Source organism: Ixodes scapularis, unplaced genomic scaffold (genome assembly GCF_016920785.2).
Source record: "Ixodes scapularis isolate PalLabHiFi unplaced genomic scaffold, ASM1692078v2 PGA_scaffold11__112_contigs__length_91849675, whole genome shotgun sequence".
NCBI lineage: Eukaryota > Metazoa > Arthropoda > Arachnida > Ixodida > Ixodidae > Ixodes > Ixodes scapularis.
In genome coordinates, this window is record NW_024609837.1 from 67,690,425 (window position 1) to 67,710,542 (window position 20,118).

Consider the following 20,118-nt stretch of genomic DNA (forward strand, 5'->3'; position numbering starts at 1 on the left):
AAAAAAACAAAAATTGCGTTGTGTGTATGTCTATACAGCCTCGAACTCAGTCTGCCTCAACGGGCGACTTGTCTCCCATCTTTAGATGAACAATTTAGCCAGTGCAGTACAACCGCTAGTTTGTGGTTTTTGACGTGCACCACGCAGTAGTGATACACGACCGCACGCCAATACGATGCTCATCCAGATCGAAACGGGCAGGGGTGGGGATCGAACCCAGGATCCTCGGGTTCTGCAGCGCAAGCTTCCGCTCCATGTACTCCGAGTTGGTGCGCGCTAGATGACTCGGCCACCGATCCCTCGCCTCCTTGGTAGAAAAGCTGGGGGGGCGGCAGTGATTCGTGCGTCACGTGCAATAGGCTTGCGCAAGGAGGAAGAGGAGACACTGGCGTGTATTGAAAATCGAGAGCCCTACACGAGGCGCACAATGAGCACGAGCCCAGCGCCAGCATTTGGCTGGAATTTGAGTCACTTGACCGGAGGAGCACGATGAAAGAAAGGAGGTAGGCGTCTGAAACAAGACCAGCCGAGGCGGCAAATGTTTGCTCGGGCTTTGCGCATTTCCCGAAAAGAGCACTGCCGGTTTTGGGCCTCCGACTGGGTCTCATCGGCCCATTACACAATGTGCCACCTAACAGCGCTCGTCGAAAATGAGAGCGAATCTTCGCCACGCTAGCTCCGAGGCCGAGGCGGTGCCGTTCAGACAACTCTTTCCCTCCCTCTTCTATTGTACCCGGCGGCAGAGACATCCAAGATGGGTAATCCAATACCACTTGGAAGACAAGGCCTGCGGATGACTTCATAGTTAGTAGATCCACTACCCGTCCTAAGCAGCAAACAAGCTGAAGCTCAACAATAGTCGCTGACAAGTTGAAAACGACAACGAGGAACTTCAGTGGTTCCGCCTCTAGCGTGAGCTTCCCATCTTACACAACGCCTTGGCGTCTTGAACCATAGCCTCCTCTATACTCACAAAGCCTGGCAGTGAGCCATAGAGTGTCCGATCGCAGATTTGGAGCTTGAGGATCTGGTAGCGCGGAGCATCAAAGAGCTATTTCTCGAGGAACCTGAACGTAAGTGCAAAGCTTCTGCAGCGGCTAGAACCCGAAACATACTTGCTCGCTCGGGAGAAGTGCTTCGGCGTCTCGCCGCATCGGGGCGCAAGTCAAGTGGCTCTCGTCTCATTCGTTGTCTGCCGCTCCACCTTTTTCATTTTGGCGGCTGCTTCTCGTGGCGATGTGCCAGGCTTTGTCAGCATATAGGAGGATATGCTCGTACGCATGGAAAACGCGCCCGCAGGAGTAGCACGGGGGTACGTATGGAGCGCGTGTTGGACGTGAAGCGCTGAAAAAAAAACACTCCCTGCCGTTCTCACTTTGTCAGCGACTATGCTGATGACGTTGTGGAAGGAGGAGGCACGAGCCTCGCATTATAGGTGGTACTGAGTAATCACATGTGCACGAAAGGACTCACAGCAAGCGTGACCGGCGACCTCGTGGCGCCTTTCGAGGATAGAGTCTCGCTTCCGTTGAGCTGCGTCTTGTGCACGAACAGCGCGCCTCCAGCTGAGATAATATCCTCGGGACTTGTCCGGGCCTTTTGCTGAACCGGGACAGCGGTCTTGTTGGTACCCGCGGGATAGGGCCATCGGTCCCAGAGTGCTGCGCACAGGAAGCGACAAGCTGTAGAACTAGAGGTGGGACCCCACTGCCCAGTGATAGTAGACTTAGAGTGAGTAGGTGGGGGGTGTACAGTCTCCGACATCATAAAAGACCCATTGGACGGGGCAGTGCCAGCCATGAGAAATAATACAAAATCTTCATTGCATCACTAAACGCCAATGACTCCGAGCTTTGAAAAAAAAAAGGTATAAAAACAAACGAACACGGTAGAACCCTGCCGAGGCAAACACGTTTTATAACACAGGTGTCGCTGCTCTTCACACTTTCATCGACACTCTCAGGCGAGAGTGTGGCCTGTCCCTCGTCAAGGCCACCGACACACGCACTCAACCTAGATTCGTCAAGGTAAAGGGAGTCTCCTGCTGACTCATCGACGATATGGTTCTACATTGTAAAGAGCTACGCGATGGTGCTACGACGGACGCTTCCGTTTCCAACGACGGGCTACCTACAAAAGGACCATCTTCCAACGGAAGCTTCGGGGCACGACACAGTCCTGCCGACACTAACACGCTTCATAAAACAAGCCAGTTATTTGGAAAATGATAAATACAAACGTCCCAATACCATATTGCTCTTAAAAGTGTCGTGTCCCATCCACAAAAAGCGCTTGCTAACCCTTTGTTTAACCTTGCTCTTTCTGCATTCCCTTGTTTACTTTTGGTATCTCAAGATAGCTGCCTTCTTTTCCTCGACGCATTAGTATTGCTTTCTTGGGATGTAAAACCTAATCCTGGCCCTACTAGTACGGAAAAATTGGGTATACCTGTAAAAAAACCTTGAGTCAACGAATGCCAAATACCCCCCCCCCCCCCCCCCCCCCGCCCCAAAAAGAAAGAACCGCTATAAACTTTGCGATATCACTACAGGAATTGACGAACTCAAGCAGTAGGTGACAATTCTAGAAAAACAAGTGGAAAAATTAATGGCATTAAAGCATGGCTTGCTGTTGTTGAATCTACTATGAATGACGTTCTCGAAGATATTGGCTACTCGCGCGATAAAATATTTGCCTTAGACTCGAGAATCGACGACCTTAACAACAGAATGAGAAGGGACAACTTTCTATTTAGGGGCGTTCCCCCAAAACAAAATGAAATATGGGACGAAATAGCTAACTGCGTAAAATAATTCATAAAACGAAACCTTGGTGTAGAAGCTGGAGAGATTGAACGCGTACATTGCGTTGGCCGCAGGCGTGGTGAGTCAGCGCGACCTATCGTGGTTCGGTTCCTGGACTACCGCAGGAGACAAAACGTGTTAAAAAATTACCACAAACTGAAACGTTTACTCGCTCTGAGTGTGTGCATCGCCGAAGACTTTACTTCTATGGTTGGCCACCACCGTGACAAACTTTGAGAGCTTAGCGCGCAGTTGAGGGCAGAAAAACGTTAAAGTGAAACTCGTTTATAACAAGCTTTATGCTGGCGGAAAGCAGTACATGTACTGTCCTAAAACGGATGACGTTATTTTGCTTAAGAATGTTTAAGCCCAGGGTTCAAAGACGATTCGACAAATCTAAAAAAGCACGCAGAAATATTTGTGTTCATCTCTTGGGACTTGTCGCAAAACTTTTGTAGTCTTTTGCCTAAGCAAGATCTTGTCTTATCAGTTATGAAATGATTCAGGCGCCAAAATGCTTTTGTAACCGAAATATGGCTTCACCCTAAAATAAGCGATGGCGAAGTACACTTTAGTCATTTCTATAGTTTTGTAAACATCGTGCGCATTCCCGTGGTGGTGTTCTCCCATGGCCAGCAACAAAACTTTTGATGCATTTGATGAGCACGCTTGGGGCATTGTTCATTATTTGTTATTGTTGATTGTTGGCGCCTGTTACCGCCCTCCTGGCCGTGAGAGTGCTTTTGTTGAAAAGGTGTATACTTGCATGAAGCACATTTCTTCTTGATTTTCTGGCGGGACCGTTCTTGGCAGTAATTTTTATTATCGGTGTGTTGATTGGAAATAATAGCGGCGATTTTAATTATCCGTGTATTGATTCGAAAGGAGCGACAATTTTGCCATCATGTGTGACTCCAGAAGAAGTCTCGATATTTATTTACGCAATGAATAGATGCGGCCAATCTCAAATAGTTCAAGAACCTACACGAAAAAAATATATTGGGATCTTGTCTTCACCCCGAGCGTTGACGATGTGAGATCGGTTCGTAATCTTGATAAAATAGGCGATTATAACATAGTCCTGGTTGAAATGTTCCTTCCAACAGTAAGTAAAAATATGACCCCTAAAAGTTTTAATGCTCGTAACAAAGTTAATAAAACTTCCTTCTATCAGTTTCTTAAACTGTTTGATTCGAAATACGAGCTAAACTTAAAAGAACTGTCGAGTTTACTTAGTTAGATAAAAATTGATGTCAGACTTTGTACTAATGCTGATCAACCCTGGTTTACGAATGTATCTAGAAAATTGAATACTAAAAATATACGTCTTTTTGCTAGAGCTAAAAGTCTAATTACCGGATTGATTTTCAAAAAAAAAATATTGAATTTGTTTAAGACCATTGAAATGCAGCATGAGGAAAGCAAAAAACAAATTTTACGAGCAATATCTTCATAACTTATTATATCCAATACAGTGAACCCGTTTATAACGAACCCACTTACAGCGAATTATTGTCAATATTGAACTCACGGAAAATTTAAATAAAAATGCATGTAAAATCTACTTTTTATAACGAACAGCATATTGGCCATATTGAACTTTTCCCCCGGGGAAGGCTTCCAAAAACGCGGAAACAGTCGTCTTCTAGAGTTTCCCTTCCTCCCTCTCTTCTCTCCCCCCAGAAAAAAAAAAGAAAGCGGGAAAGAAAGAAAATTTCAAAAGCTGAAGTTGCAAACAAGGTTGAGCGAAGAGAAGCGATTCAGAAGGGGAGAAAGCTTAAAAATACCCTCTGCACGCAAGCACAGAAAAAAAAAAAAAAAAAAAAAAAACACTTTTAGTCCCAGATGGTTGCCCACGGAGAGAAGCAAATCAGAAAGAGAGATAAGCTGAAAAAAAAAAAAACCTGCACGCATGCAAAAAGAAAATTTTTTTTCCAGCGTTGTGTTACAAGGCGGAAGCGAGGAGGTGAGAAAGAAAGAGGTTCTCGCCTTACTACGAACACATCGTGGAAGTTCGTTGTAAATGGTTCTTGCTATATCAAACTACTTGGTATATCGAACTGATCGTAGCGTTTCCTTCTGTTAGTTATAAGCGGGTTTGACTGTACTCGTAAATTTGGAAAATTAATTGTTCCGTATGCGTTTCTTTGCTTAAGCTAAAAGTCTAATCTTCGGTTTGATTTTCAAGAAATATTCAAATTGTTTAAGATAATTTAAATGCATCACTACGAAAGCAAGAAATAAACTTTACAAGCAAGATCTTCATAACTTATTAATATCCAATAGTCGTAAATTTTGGAAAATCAATTGTTCCAGGAGAGATGCCTCCCTTCCTAAACTATTCACTGAGCTTAACCAAGTGCTAACTAACCTAGAATCAGCCAACGTCTTTAACAACCACTTTTTATTAGTATTTGCATTAGAACAATTAATATTACCCTGTGATCAGATATGTAGAGTGTGTAATATCCAGTATGAACTCATCTTCTACCTCAGCGGTTTCTTGAATTAATAAAAAAAACTCTCCTCAAGCTCAGCGTTGGTGACGACAGTATCTGTCCAAAACTTCACAAATTAACAAAGCACATATCCTCCCAAATTTTCATTTTTTATTTCTACACTCTCTTGTCTTAGCCACCTTACCCATGGACTGGAGATTTGGGAGAGTGTTACGCATTTTTAAATCCGGAAACAAAAATGGCTATTCAAATTACCAACCCATATCAATAATTAGAGTGCTTTGCTAACTAATAGAACATATCATCTACTCTCATAATATAAATGATCTGTCAGAAAATAATTTCATATGTAATGATTAGCATAGTGTCACGGGGTGTAGTTACTCTTGTGAGACCCCGCTTTCCGTATTTGTTACTGACCTGCATCACAAATTCCGGTCATGTAAACCTACTGATGATATTTTATTGATTTCTAAGAGGCCTTCGACTCTGTTCCTCACCAACGACTTTTGTATCAGCTCTCTGAGCTAAACACTCATCCTTGTATTAAACTCTGGATAGCTAAAGTTTAACTAACCGGACTCGGGCGGTTAGTATGAGCATAGCAAGGAAATGAAACAGCTGAAGAAACGGGTCGAAAGGCTGGAAATAACTGACGCCGAGATGGAAATAAAGACACTAAAGAAACAGGTGAACGACCTTGAATGGAGAGGCCGGAAACAACCTAGAATTCCACGGCATCCCGAAACTGACAACGAAGACCTGCTAGGGAAGGTAAATAAAATTGCAAAAGAACTTGAAGTACCGGACCTCACAATGAACGAAGTTGCGGCAGTTCATAGGCTGCCGTGCAAATCAGATAAAACGCCAGGTATCATCGTTTGGTTCACCAGACAACGAAAGATGATTGGCTAAACAAACCGTCGGCACTCAAAAACGCAAAAGATGACGCTTAAATCTTGGAAAATCTAACCAGTCAGGGCAGAGCGCTTTTTTGGGAGGCAAAAAAATGGTCCAAGGAAACAAACTATAAGCACGTTTGGTATAGAAATGGAAACGTTCTCGTGCGCAAAATGGACAGAGATTAGGTGCATGTGATTAGATCTCTGTATGATCTGCAGAAACTTGCGTGATGTCCTTTGTTGTTGTTTTTATTGTTCACGTTAAGAACTGTTCTTCACAATCAATGATACGGCATATTTGTCGTCGAAAACTAAAAATTATGCACTGAATTCGTCGTCAGACATCGATTCTTCCATCGGATCTACAGTCTTTCACGGGAAACGAGTACCACGGTTATCTCAAATGTTTTGACTTAAATACTCGATCGGCACAAAATAAAGCAAACGAACTTGGCTTTTTTTCCATTAATTCTGGGTTGGCTTTGATATCATAAGGTTTACCGAAACATGGTTTTCTGATGCTAATGACGTTCTAAAGTTACCTATGTATAATACGTACTTTTTAAACCGCACCGCATTCGGGGAGGGGCGTGACACTCTTGCTAAGGGAGAGCATGTCATGCGAGATGCTTAATGATTATTGCTGTGTTCACCAAAATTACGAGATGCTGTCTGTATTGATAGGCCATAATGTTATCGCAGTTCGTTATCGTCCGCCGGCTGGTAAATTTCGACTTTGTCTGCTTACCTAGAATTTTTCTTGCGTTTGCGAATGAAAATAAATACAATATAATCCTAGGGGGCGACTTCAGTATAAACATGTTACTTGAAACCTAGGATAAAAGACAGATGGATACTGTAATTAAAGCAAGCGGATGTATGAATACGATATCTTTAGTTACTAGGATCACTACTCAATCTTCCACACTACTTGATGTGTTTATTACCAGCTTTGCAGCATCACAAACTAAATCCGGCGTAGTAATAACTGACATAAGCGACCACTTAGGTATATTTTTGTGTATGAAGATAAACATATATAAAAGGCAGAATAAACCGACGTTAGTAAAGTTTCAGAATATAACGCCAGATAGCCTGGATGACTTTAGACGAAAACTGTCTTCTATGGACTGGAGCGGCGTCCTTCATGAAACGGATTCAGAAAAAGCGTACAACATGTTCTTGATTCGATGTCAAAAACTCTATGTAAGCTGTTTTTATATAAATAAAAAAAGTCCTAGGAAAATCCATAAACCATGGGTTACGAAGGAATTACTTGAAACAATTCGTATAAAAATGCGCTAAATCAAAACTTTGTGAAAACAAAGGAGACAGAAAAACTTCCAATTTTCAAACATTATCGCAACCAGTTCAGCAGAGAACTTTGAAACACTCCAGAAACATATTTTGTTCATTTCTTTTCGACGTGTGATAATAGAACTGATATCATATGGAAAAACCTAAATTCTGTCCTAAATCGTACATGTACCCCGAAACAATTAGAAACGACAAAATGCGATAGTGAGGAAGTGACAGGAAAAACATTAGCGAATGTATTCACTGATTATTTCGTGAGTTTAGTTAGAGACACCCCAGACTCAGATGTTTGCCAGTTTATATATTCTTAAAATCGTGCATCTATGTTCCTTAGTCCCGTTACTGATATAGAGGTAATATCTCTCTTCAGTGCATTAAAAAAACAGTTAAATTTGTGACGCTGACGGTTTGGAGATAAAACCTGTAAAGTATGCAATAGATATTATTTCCCCTTGTCAGACACATATATTCAACCTCTCATTGCAAAATGGCGTGTTCCCCAAGCGAATGCAGCTGGCAAAAGTAACGGTTTTATATAAGAAAGGTAATAACGATGAACTAGGTAATTATAGACCGGTGTCAATTTTGCAAGTGTTTTCGAAGGGCCTAGAAACAAACATTTGCCACTAGAAATGACTTCATTTGCAGATAATCATAATCTAGTAAGGTCATTTCACTTTGGCTTCCGCAGACAGCGGTCCACTGAACTTGTTCTTCTTGCACAGAAAGAATATATTCTCAAGAACTTTGAGAATAAAAAAAAAGAACTAACTCTCGGTGTATTCATTGACTTTACAAAGCATTTCACTAACTTGATTGATTTGCTATTTAAAAAATTAGAAATGTATGAATTCCGTGGTCAATTGATACTACTTATAAATTCATATTGTCTTCCCGTCAGCAATACGTACACATTAATGGTTATTTATCAGCAATAAAATCAATTCGGTCAGGCGTTCCCCAGGCAAGCATCTTGGACCCTTTTTTTATTCAACCTTTACGTAAATGACATTGTAAATATCAGCCGATCAACGAAGTTTAATATTTATGCTGACGACACTAGTTTATTTTTTACTGGTGATACCGCCTCAGATCTCATAAATACCGCGAATGATACGCTAGAAAAACTAGCGAGATGGAGCAAATGTAACGCTTTAAAAATAAACATAAATAAGACTAAGGCAGTTCTATTTCGCCCGAAGAATAAACAAGTTGACATGAACAAGACCATATGTTTAAACACTTCTAGAATTGAGTTAGTCTCTTCATTTAAGACATCGGGCATTTTTTTTAGAGAGAATGTCATGGGATGATCACGTTAATACAATATATCCAAATTGTCCAGCATTTTTGGCTTGATATATCGTAATAAACACATATTTCCACTTATGGTAAAGTTCTTAATATATAATTCATTATTTAATTCCCATATAAACTATGGTCATCTAGTATGGGGTACAACTACTTTTACTAACTGTAAAAAGTATGAATTTTGCAAAAAAAATATTAAGAAGCATTTGCAAAGTCCCACTCGAACATCCAATGGATTCACTTTTTACTCAACTATGTATAATTAAAATTTTTGATTTGTATAGATATCGCTTTTGCCTAAAGTATATGATTGAAAAAAAACATGCGTGTACATCATCGTGAACATTGAGCGAATCTAACACATAAAGTACACGCATGCCAAGAGCGCATTCTGCAACCCTGGCGAGTGCCTCTTTTTAGAACACATTGCGGTCATTATACCACAGCATACACACTACCGACCATCCTTAACCATCTTCATATGCACAACATAGAACTTCACACGCTATCGGTAGGTACTGTACCTCGCGGGACATGATGCTCTCTGGGCGAATTGGCCACGTTTGAACGGTGCCTTTTTGTGTATTTTCTGCGTATTTTTTTAAAGGCGAATATGCTTGTGTTTTGTATATTTTACAGTTAATTAACACATACTATTTTTATGGGTTTTCCTTGAATGTGGTGGGGCAGTGCTCTTTTTTTGTCTATTCTTAAATATTGTATGCCAGAAGTTTTTTGTTATAGTGCCTTGAACGATGTATGCATGTGACTTTTTTCTATAGTGTCTGCTTATTTTTTTTAGTTTAATATATCTCATTGCCAACTGTTCAACCCCTTTTTGTTTAGTGTTCTCAGTGTATTTCCTTTTTTTCCGTGCACGCCGCTTGTAGCTGCTGAAGTTATGGGGAGCTTAGGACTAGTCAAGCTCTGTGAACAAGATAAAACCAAAACAGCGCAAAGACAAGGACGAAGTAGAAGGAACCACAGGACGCAGCGCTGTGTCTTGTGGTTCCTTCTACTTCGTCGTTGTCTTTGCGCTGGTTTGTTTTTATCATGTCTACTTACCAACTAGCCAAGCTTCTACGTTAATCATCTATTAACAGACTTTTTTCCAAAGCCCCCACTAACACTGTACCTTTTGTTGGAAAATAAACCTATTATTATTATATGTTGGCCAGTACAGATCATCCAGCCTCCCCGTAATATCTGGTGTTCCCCTGGGCAGCGATCTGACACCGCGTCTGTTTGTTATATATATTAATGACCTTCCTCTTCATCTAGTGTCTCCCATCAGACTTTTTGAGGACGATTGTGTTATTTGGCATGAAACAAACTGTAATGGACATTGAGAAATCGGTGCAAGCAATGTCTGACAATTACGATGAAGTCTTAGGAAAAATACAAGAACATAAGAGCGAAATAAAAAAAAACTGAGGAAAAAGGGGAACCAAATAGAACAAGAGCGAAAAACGGACGAAACTACCCAACTAAAAAAGTAACTAAACAAGTTGGAACAATACGGGCGAAGAAATAATCCCGAAGTGCACGGTCTTGTAGAAACTATCAATGAAAATTTGCTGGAAAAACTTAACAAAATTGCCGATCAGGTAGAAGTTCAACCCCTAACGAAGGATAGTGTGGAGGCAATCCACCGCGTTCCAACTAAGACAAAGAATAGGCCTATGGTGATTGTGCGCTATGTGAACAGAAATGAGCGAAAGCATGGCTTCAAAACAAGCCGAAGTTGAGGTCGGAAGCAGATGATGGCAACGTGTATCTGCAAGAGAACATGACGGCGTCAAGCAGGTAGTTGTTCTACGATGTTAGAACAAAGGCAAAGTACCTCAGCTACAAGTTGATTTGGCACAAGGAAGGTTGTTCATACGTGAAGAAATCAAGAGGGCGCACCGACAATTCGAACTGAGCACGAAGGGGATCTTGAAAACAATTAAATAACAACTACTAGCACTAAACCTTTGTTTTATTACTTCTTGCATAAGAAACCCGAACGTTTACTTGCTGCGTGGCAGAAAAACAATCTAAGTACGGTTATCGCGACGGCGTTATCTTCAAAACTCACTTTCGCGACGATAAAGAGGGGCATTTTTGCAAGATCTCATACGCAAATTTCTATCTCAGGGCGGTCAACGATAATATCCCCTGTTCTTTTTGTTTTTTATAGCAATTGACCCGTTCGTTCTACCACAAAAGTTAATAAGCTCTTTTGGTGCAGATTAGATTTCACACATGACCTGTCTCCATTTAGATGTTCGGTCAGTGAAAAGCAAAGCTGTAGATCTTGAGCTACTTTTCGATCAATTCGGTTTTTCTTTCGACGTAATCATGCTTACAGAAACATGGTACACTAAAGAGACTGATGTACTAAAACTTCCTACATATAGCTCTTTTTACATAAATCGTTAAGAGAAACACGGTGGTGGCTTAGCAATTTTGACAAAAAGTGTTTCTGGTGAGCTAGTAGGTGATTATGGTTGCATCAATCAAGATTAAAAAATGATGTGTATACGCAATAACCAGAATATCTTTGCTGTGGTGTACCGACCACCAAACGGCAACATTGAATCATTTAAAAAAAATTTCGAGTCTTTTTTGGTTTTTGTTAATGAAGAAAACTGTACTGTGATTTGCAGTGGAAACTTTACCGTTGATTTGAGCGCAGAAGCCGTTGCTAAAAAAAAAAATTAGACTCGCTAATGAGTACAAATAGTTGTGCAAATGTAATTAATAGACCTACACGGGTTACTCTCCATTCTGAAACATTAATTGAAGTTGTTCATTTCGAACAGCTCGAACGAATTTTATAAAAACTGGCGTCATTGCTTGTGATCTGGGTGACCACATCCCAATATTTATTTCTCTCAAAATTATCCCGAAGAAAACTTGCAGGACAGAGCGGACTTTAGTACACAAAACAACTTTAGATTGACTCAACGCTTTTCAGAGCGCTGTTTCAAATACAAATTGGAGCAGTGTACTGTGTGAAGAAAGTGCTGACGGGGCTTGTAACCCTTTTATTGAGTTATTTCTTAGACTGTATAAGGCACATTTTCCTTTAACTTCTATAAAAACAAACAAGCACACAAAAAAGCCTTGCATAACGAGAGATTTGCTCTGTGAAATTAGATAAAAACTTTTATATGGTGAATTAATAAAATCTAATGACCAGAAGGGCCTTAACATATTTAAACACTATCGCAACGTCCTAACAAAAGAACTAAAGCGCACAAGAGCGCGTTATCATTTTGATATGTTCAAGGCCGCAAAAGGACGCACTGACATGTGGAAGCAACTAAATTATCATCTTTATCGCAATCGCCCCTTCAGTTCAGTCGCAAAAACTCTGCACAATGGTACTGAACTTACTGGGCGTTCACTGGCAAACGCTTTTAACAAAAATTTGTAAATATTCTGGATACTATTGAAACCTAAACTCCTTTGGTTTTAAATGATAAAAGAAACAGTGACTCGATATTTTTACATCCAGTCGTCGAACCAGAGGTTATAAGCGTGTTTCTCCATCTTAAAAATAGTTGCAGCTGTGACTAATGTAGATGGCATCCAGATAAGACATGTAAAGCATGTTATTCACCTGTTAGCACCTGTAATAACTCATATATTTAATATTTCTTTATCCACCGGAGCTTTTCCTACGCGAATGCAAATTGCCAAGGTTTCCGTATCGCATAAAAAAAGGAAATGTAAATGAAATGGGAAACTACAGGCCAATTTCCAAGGCGCTCGAAAAAGTTCATACGTGTTTTACTAAATTTTCAAATAAGTATAATTTGATAACTGCATCACAGTATGGATTTATAAAACACAAGTCGACTGAATCTGCCTTAATTGTTCTAAAATAATTTATTTTACGAAGCTTTGAAAACCAAAATGTGGTTCTTAGCATCTTCATAGATTATACCAAAGCGTTTGACTGCATCAATCATTAAATTTTACTATCGAAATTAGATAACTATGGAATTCGAGGGCAGGCTTTACAGCTGATAAGATCTTATCTGGAGCACCGAACGCAGTATGTTTATATCAATGGAAATTCCTTCGCTATAAAACCTATTCTTTCTGGTGTACCACAGGGTAATATATTGTGCCCCCTCCTTTTGAACATATACGTGATTGATATAGTCAATATTAATGGAAGCGGAAAATTTGTAAACTATGCTGATGACAGGAGTATACTGTTTTCTGGAGATAATACTGATCTGTTATTCGATATGACAAATCTGGCACTGTCTAGGTTAGAAACGTGGAGTCAACAACGCATTACAAATAAAAGTGAAGAAACCAAAAGCCATGATTTTTCTTCCTAAAAATAAACTCGTTTCCCTTACCAAGGACATATTCTTGAATTCAACCAAAATCGAGAATGTGAATGGAACTAAACTCTTAGGTGTCGCCTTCTCTGAAACTATGTCGTGGAAAAGTCACATAATCTCTCTTATTCTAAAGCAATCCGAAATTGTGGGCATGTTAAATCGTCATGGTTATATTTTACCGACAACCGTTAAATTATAAATATATAATCCTCTTTTATTTTCACCTAAATTATTGGTATTTCGTTTGGGGAACAACTTTAACAAATCTAGAAAAGTTACATGTATTGCAAAAAAAAAAAAAAAAACATTGAGGGCTATAGCCGCCGCCTCGTATGATTTTCACCCAGCTGGCTTATTATTTCAGAAATTTCGCGTTATAAACGTGCATACATTATATGATTATAGGCTTAGCACTAGCCTCAAAGTAGAGTAACTTAAAGAAATAATGTTTTAATAAATCTTGGACACTTATCAAAAAATGTTCATAGTTACCCTACCCGTGGTCTTGAACGTTGGGAGGTGGCTACACTAAGAACAAACTATGGCAAACACATGCTTAAATACACTATCCCCCATCTACTTAATTTGTATGTCTAAATGTATGAATTGGGATAAGTTATCCCAAAGAGAAGTAAAATCATTCTTTTTCTTTAGCAGCTAGAGGTAGTTGCCTTTCTTTGTAGTGTTTGTGCCTAGTTTTGTATGATTTTATCTCTACAGTCCGTCATGCCTCAATGAAAAAAAAAAATTTGTGCTTCAATGTTCTGATAGCGACAATCTTTGTATATTTTTTGTTTTCTATTGATTACTGGTTTTCCCGGCTCTGTTGCTGCTTTCTGCAGGCGGTCAAGGACCCGTCAAGCTGTACCTGGTAGATTTTTTCCCTGATCGCAACCATCTTATGCCGGAAGTAAACATTAATATTACTATTATTATTATTATTATTATTATGAATATTATTATTAGTATTATTATTTACCGTGGTACTGGCAACCCCGATGACTTATTACAGCAGGATTTGCATATATCTTCTAAGTGGTGCGATACGTTCCAAATGGAAGTAAACTTAAACCAAGGTAACCTATTCACATTCACTGGTCAGCTTAATCCAGCACGCGTAACTACTCCTTGATTATGCTGCCCCTTGAAAAAGTGTCAAACTATAAATATCTAGGTGTAATATCTTCTGACGACATCAATTACAATACTTATAATAAGACTATAGTTGCTAGGGCTTGTGGATCCTTGGGATATATTAAACGTAACTTATACTTCACCCTACGTTCTCTTAAACTGCCTACAAAACTTTTGTAAGATCTAAATTAAACTAAGCTAACTTTATTTTTAGACCTGATCAATCCTCACTTATTAAAGAAACAGAAATTGTTTAAAACAAGGCAAGTCGTTTCATATCACATGATTACTATGGAAAATCCAGCATATCTGCACTAAAATTGTCTCTCGACTTGTGCCCATTCTGTTAAAAAACCAGTCTCTCCCGTCTTGTCAGCTTACGCAAAATATTCTCTTCTTCTCTTTTCGTGACCTTTACTTTCAACCACCATCACACATTTCCACGCTCCTTGACTATAACCTAAAAATTAAGATATTAGTGAAAACTAATAAATTTAGAAACTCCCCACCGGCTCTTGCGATTAGTAACTAGAATTCTGTTCCTCAAATATTGTAAATGAAACAAATCACGATAAATTCAGAGATCTTTGAAATGCACACCCCCAAACTGCTCATAATTACCATGTTTAGTTACCGCCACGTAGTGTTCCTTCCTTTTAAAATTTTGTTGTGGTCGATATTTGTATACACTATGTTCCTAATTATTCAGCTGTTTTCTTCAGAATTACCTGTTGATCAAATTTGTCTTCTTGTACCCCTCATGTAATGTACTTCCTATGTAGCTTCAAGGGATGAGGTCGGCCCTGTTCGAGCTACACACTAGAAAACGCTTTACACTTCCAAAGTTGAATCATCGGCGAGAAAACTAATACGCTTTGACAAAAGCGTACTTCTCCGAGTACGACGCCGCAATGTAACTGGTATCTGTATGCTGAACAGACTCAATCTACGTAATCTATGTGTACCTTAGTTTTCATGAATACCTGAAACAAAGTGGCTGGATTATGGTTCCTGAACAAATTTTAGCTTAATACCTTTTAAAAAATGTAAAGATGATAACAAAGCGTCATGTTTGTTAGTGTTTTTGTAAAGAAATAAGTATAAAAACCTGCATGATAAAATAACTTTAGCATAGCCACCTTTGTTTTTCAGTTCTAATGATCGGTCGATGTAATACATATTGATGACTGATGACACAAGAATTTCTTACAAAGCGTGTTCAAGGTGTGTTCCTCAATGTAGATGCTGGTGGCACCACTGGGAATCACGGTCACAGCGGTGAGATTGAAGAGTTCGCCTGAAACGCAACAGGTTCACAATTAGGTACTCCAGCTCTCTGACCAGTGTCAAGAAAGAAAGGGCAAAAGTTTCACCTTATGATGACAAAACTCCCCCACAGGCTACAAAATCATCTAAACCTCAGCGTACCGTATTTATCTCCAGTGTCAAAACTCGGAAAAAGGGTTTTCGGAGTAATTCCAGAAAGGACAAAATGTTTCACAATTTCTTAACCCCTGCTACTTGGCGGTGACGTATTAAGCACGCAAGATTATAAAAAATATGTTTAAAGAGAAAACATGTTTGGCGAGAGATGATTTTACTTCACATGGGTAGGGAACTGTTTTTTTCAAAGCCCAAGACATTGGTGCATGCCCTATTCCACTGGCAGAGCTACTGCCCAGATTTACGTAAACTCAAAGACCCGAGTTACTGAACAGTTTTTTTTACCTTAAAGTGAACTGCAAGAAGTACCACAGATGCGGCCAGGAAGAGTTGGTAAAATTTCCGACAGGGAATGCGCTAATGCAAGAGTCTTATATCTGCAGTCTTTGCTGTGATCCACGAAATTTAACAGTAACTTGAATCCACAAGTAACTAAACTCTACAAAAGTTTGAGCGCGTGGGAATGCTTGCAACAGTGGCATGTACTTTCATTGACAAAAGTTTTCCCGTTTAAAATACCTCGATAATATTCGAAATGTATACTCTAAACGAATAATTTTTCGCGGGCTCAATATTTCGCGATTTAGGTAAAAGCCTAAGTGTTTTTGCAATAATGCGCGGGTTTACATTTTTGTGACGCGGTAGGATCTCAATATAGAATCCAATGTGTTTACATTTTATGGAATTGTTCGCGGGACCTATTTTTTGCGAATTGTAGACAAATCGTGAAATTCGCGAAGATTAGGTATATATATATATTTTAAAACGACGAAAATAATTCTGGTGTAACAATGCAAGGCAAGAAATAGACCATGACCCATGTGATACCGAGCCCACTGCAAGTTTCGCTCGACTGATCTATACGGACATCTTGCGAGTTCCACAAAGCTACAAGAAACAAACACTGCTGGCGGACATGGAAAGTAGACCCGGTTATCTACCTTGTTTATGCTTACGTATTACCAGCAGGTATCAAACAAAGTTCATGAACACAAGGTACTGCAGACGACTGCTCCATTCAACAAAAGACTGACACTTGTCACACACACGAAAAAGAAAAATAACCTAATCACAGTACTAGGTGTACTAGTAGGACTACGTAAAACATGCCGAGTCAAAAATATAAATCAAGTCAATTTATCACTTTACCGAAACTTCAGAGTCCATATAAATGAGGGCCAATGTACACAGGAAGAAAAGCAACAAAGAAGAGCTCATGCCGCCATAGCAGGGAGTGCTTCACAGAGCCTGCGGAAGTTATCGGGCCCTGTAAGTTGAGTTTTGAGGAAGTAGTTCACCTTTCTTCGAAGAATACATCTGTTGCACCTGCACGCAGGAGAAATTCCGGCCACCACAGACTCCGCACATGTCGGCTCGCACCGTCGATCCGACCAGACCGTCACAGCCAACTACCTGCAAGAAAAGCACCGGCAACGAGCTCGTGTAATGAGAGCCCTTCGTTTCAGGGCGTTAAATACTTGCGTGCGTTACATTTGCTGCAACGAAAGAGATGCAAACCTACGAAGCACGGAAATCATGATTGGTATACCTGTATCAATCAGCCCTTGTACACAGTTTGATCAAGTCTATTGGAAAGAACAACTAAGTGGTGGAGAAATATAAAAAAGTATTTAATAAAATTGCGACTGCTTATTGTGACTGTTCCTTAGGGTGGTTGCCTGTAGGTGTACGGCACGTAGTGATCTTGTTTTCGGTGTCGTTTCAGCTAGTTAATGCTGCCGGCAGAGCTGACTGAATCAAGCTTAGGTTGCAGTGAACACAGCCGACGACAGTGATGGTAGTGGAGCTTTAGGAGCCCTCCGTAGGGTTAAACCTCAGAAAGGCTTCCATGAGAGCAGAAATAATCCGGCCACGCATGTCAGGAGCTTGATACAATGTAGCCTGTTGCGAAACTTTGCCTTTTGTCCTGTCCACGATAATTCTTAAGAATATCATTCGTGCCCCCACCCAATGGTGGGTGGAGGATTGGAAGCACTTTCTAGGGCTTTGCCTTAGAAAGGCGCAATGTGATAGCAGTATTTTTTTCACAGCGTTAGTCAGATTTCCGACATAATGTGGCCTGATAAAGAACACAGCTATTGTTTTTGTCAAAAAAATATGTCGCAAGCACTACGTGCATGTACACCCGATGGCTCGCAGACAAGTTGTGTTATATTGCATATACCGTGAAGTGTTGTGACGTTGACATAAAATAAACAACTTACAACGCAGCGTCCGTTGATACAGACGCTAGACTGGCCGCAACGAGTGCCGTTCGCCATCTTGCCGAAGCTCAGGGTCATCGTTGAATCATGCGACCGGCACCGCAGCTCGCAGGGATTTCGACCTGAACAGACAACAAAGCTTTAGTCAAGCTAAAAATGCACTTTATGTGGAAGTGGAGCAGGTTGAAATGTTTTTGAAGCTAGAATCTACTTTTCTCGAGTGTCGATTGACGCTGAGTTGCCGGGAAAACCAAGCTCAACGTTCTTACATCTCGACAACAAATAATTGCCTAGTATAATTATATCTCATCGGTTACTAAAAAAAATTGCCGGCTATTCAAAGTTAAATAGGTCACTGCTTTAGCTGAAATGTCTTTTCCAGGCTGTTTTTTTATATTGGGGAGTCCAAACTTTAACAGGCGGTTCGACCAGTAGGCCCAGAAATAGCACGAAAAAGGGCCAAAAGTTGACAGTCTTGCAGCGGCGTTACGTTTGAAGAGAACTCGTGCTTTGTGCGGCGCAGCAAGAGCGAACACAATATTGTCGCACTTTCGGAACTTTGGAAATCAAGGGTAGCATCGTATACCAAAGTTTGCCGTGTATGTTGGTACCGCACATCTAATCACCATAGCCATTTTGATACCAAACTTCTATTTGCGAAAATGAACAAAAGTATGCAAGCACAAAGCGTATAATACGTCTTTCAGGGAGAAGGGAGAGGCACCTGAACGCAACGCTTAACAAACATTTGATTTCGTTTCCTACACGCACAGAGAGATGGCAAAAGCGGCAGCAAAGGCCGCGAGGAGCGCGACCGCGCGTAAGCGTACACGGCGAATGACTTCGCCTTCCCTGAAAATCCCAGTCGGCAAAGCAGCTGGTTCATAATCTCAAGGTGGGGAGTCCAAGTCCTGCCGCGGGACTGAAGTCTTTCCATATAGTGCCCTTTGGGCGCAATGCTTCTTGGTGTCGTTACAATCAGCCATTACAGACGGGCGTTACATCAAAATGTTTCAGAGCTTCAAGGAAGTCGTCTGAAAAAAACACATTCTCTGTTAGAAGATGAGTTCCGGTGATCTCTCAATACTTCTAACTGTGATGTGATCCCAACTCTTAGTGCCTGTCTCTGCTCGTGAGGGTGAATCGCTCAAAAACTTCAATCCTGCCAAAGCTACATACAGGCGCTGATGCATGTGCCAGCACACATCGGGTACAAGCCATGTTTTAACTGTGAATGTTTGGCAATAACTGGCAGTCAAGACTAAACCCGTTGCTGCTAAGCGCGTGTTGAGCGCCGTCAACGATTTTAGACTACACGTATAGATGTTTTAGCCCGAGGAGAAGACACGTGAGAGTTTGTATCTGAGCATACGCTCTAAACAAAAAAACGACTACGCGTTATCCACCGAGCACCACCTATACTTGGGACATGTTTGTACATCCTTTCCTATTAACCATCTGGCTATTTGTGCTCGCACGTCAAGCGAAGAACACGGCCCACAGGTTAGCATGCCCAGCCTAGGATAGGGACACAATCTCTTGCCTCTCAAAGTTACTCTCAATGTAGAAGCAAGTTTACTGATTGGTACCTGGAACAGTTTTGATTTCGCTCACGGAGCATCCTTTCTGTAAAAAATGTGTCTAGCGACAAAAGAGTAGAGCTGAAATGTTGTTCAAAATTAAGTTCACTTTGTAACTATCACGTGATTAAAAAATATTCTTGAGGTAGTGAAGTGTCTTCTTAAGTGTAAGGCAGAGCCGTAGTATCCCTCTTTTCCGCAGTGCGTGTGCCAGTCAAATCTTCCAGCAAATAGTGGACAAAAAAAGAAACCTTTACTCTGCGGGTGTTCCTCGACGGCGAGCCACTTGACAGAACGACGACCGGCGACGAGGCGATCGTTAAAAGCCGAGCACTGCTGGTCCGTGTAACCACTGCTGCCAGGAGGGCACTCCTGTGGGCAGACAATACTTTGCACAGTCAGACACCTGCATACCAGTAGCCTTCTGCTTCAATATGCATATTCACAAAGCAGCGGCGGAGCCGGTGCCGCCGCCTTTGGAGCCACACGTTTGTCTTGCTGTTACAGAAGGAAATAAATATAACCTGAACAGTTTTCACAACCGGAGAAGTAATATAACCAAACCTGTAACGTCAACTTATATAAAAATATATA

The 20,118-nt window shown here is 40.7% G+C and overlaps 1 protein-coding gene across 1 annotated transcript in view; it reads right to left on the bottom strand.

The window, feature by feature from the left end:
- Window positions 1–19,892, bottom strand: part of LOC120836838 (ADAMTS-like protein 4) — a 42,762-nt gene extending 22,870 nt beyond the window's left edge. Inside the window, exons 1-5 of the mRNA XM_040205921.3 lie at window positions 19,782–19,892; window positions 17,945–18,066; window positions 17,018–17,132; window positions 15,487–15,573; window positions 1,474–1,661 (exon numbers count right to left, since the gene is read on the bottom strand). Coding sequence (XP_040061855.1) covers window positions 1,474–1,661; window positions 15,487–15,573; window positions 17,018–17,132; window positions 17,945–18,022 — 468 coding nt within the window. The 5' untranslated portion in view covers window positions 18,023–18,066; window positions 19,782–19,892. The remainder of the gene's footprint in view (window positions 1–1,473; window positions 1,662–15,486; window positions 15,574–17,017; window positions 17,133–17,944; window positions 18,067–19,781) is intronic.
- Between the last annotated feature and the right edge of the window lie 226 nt (window positions 19,893–20,118).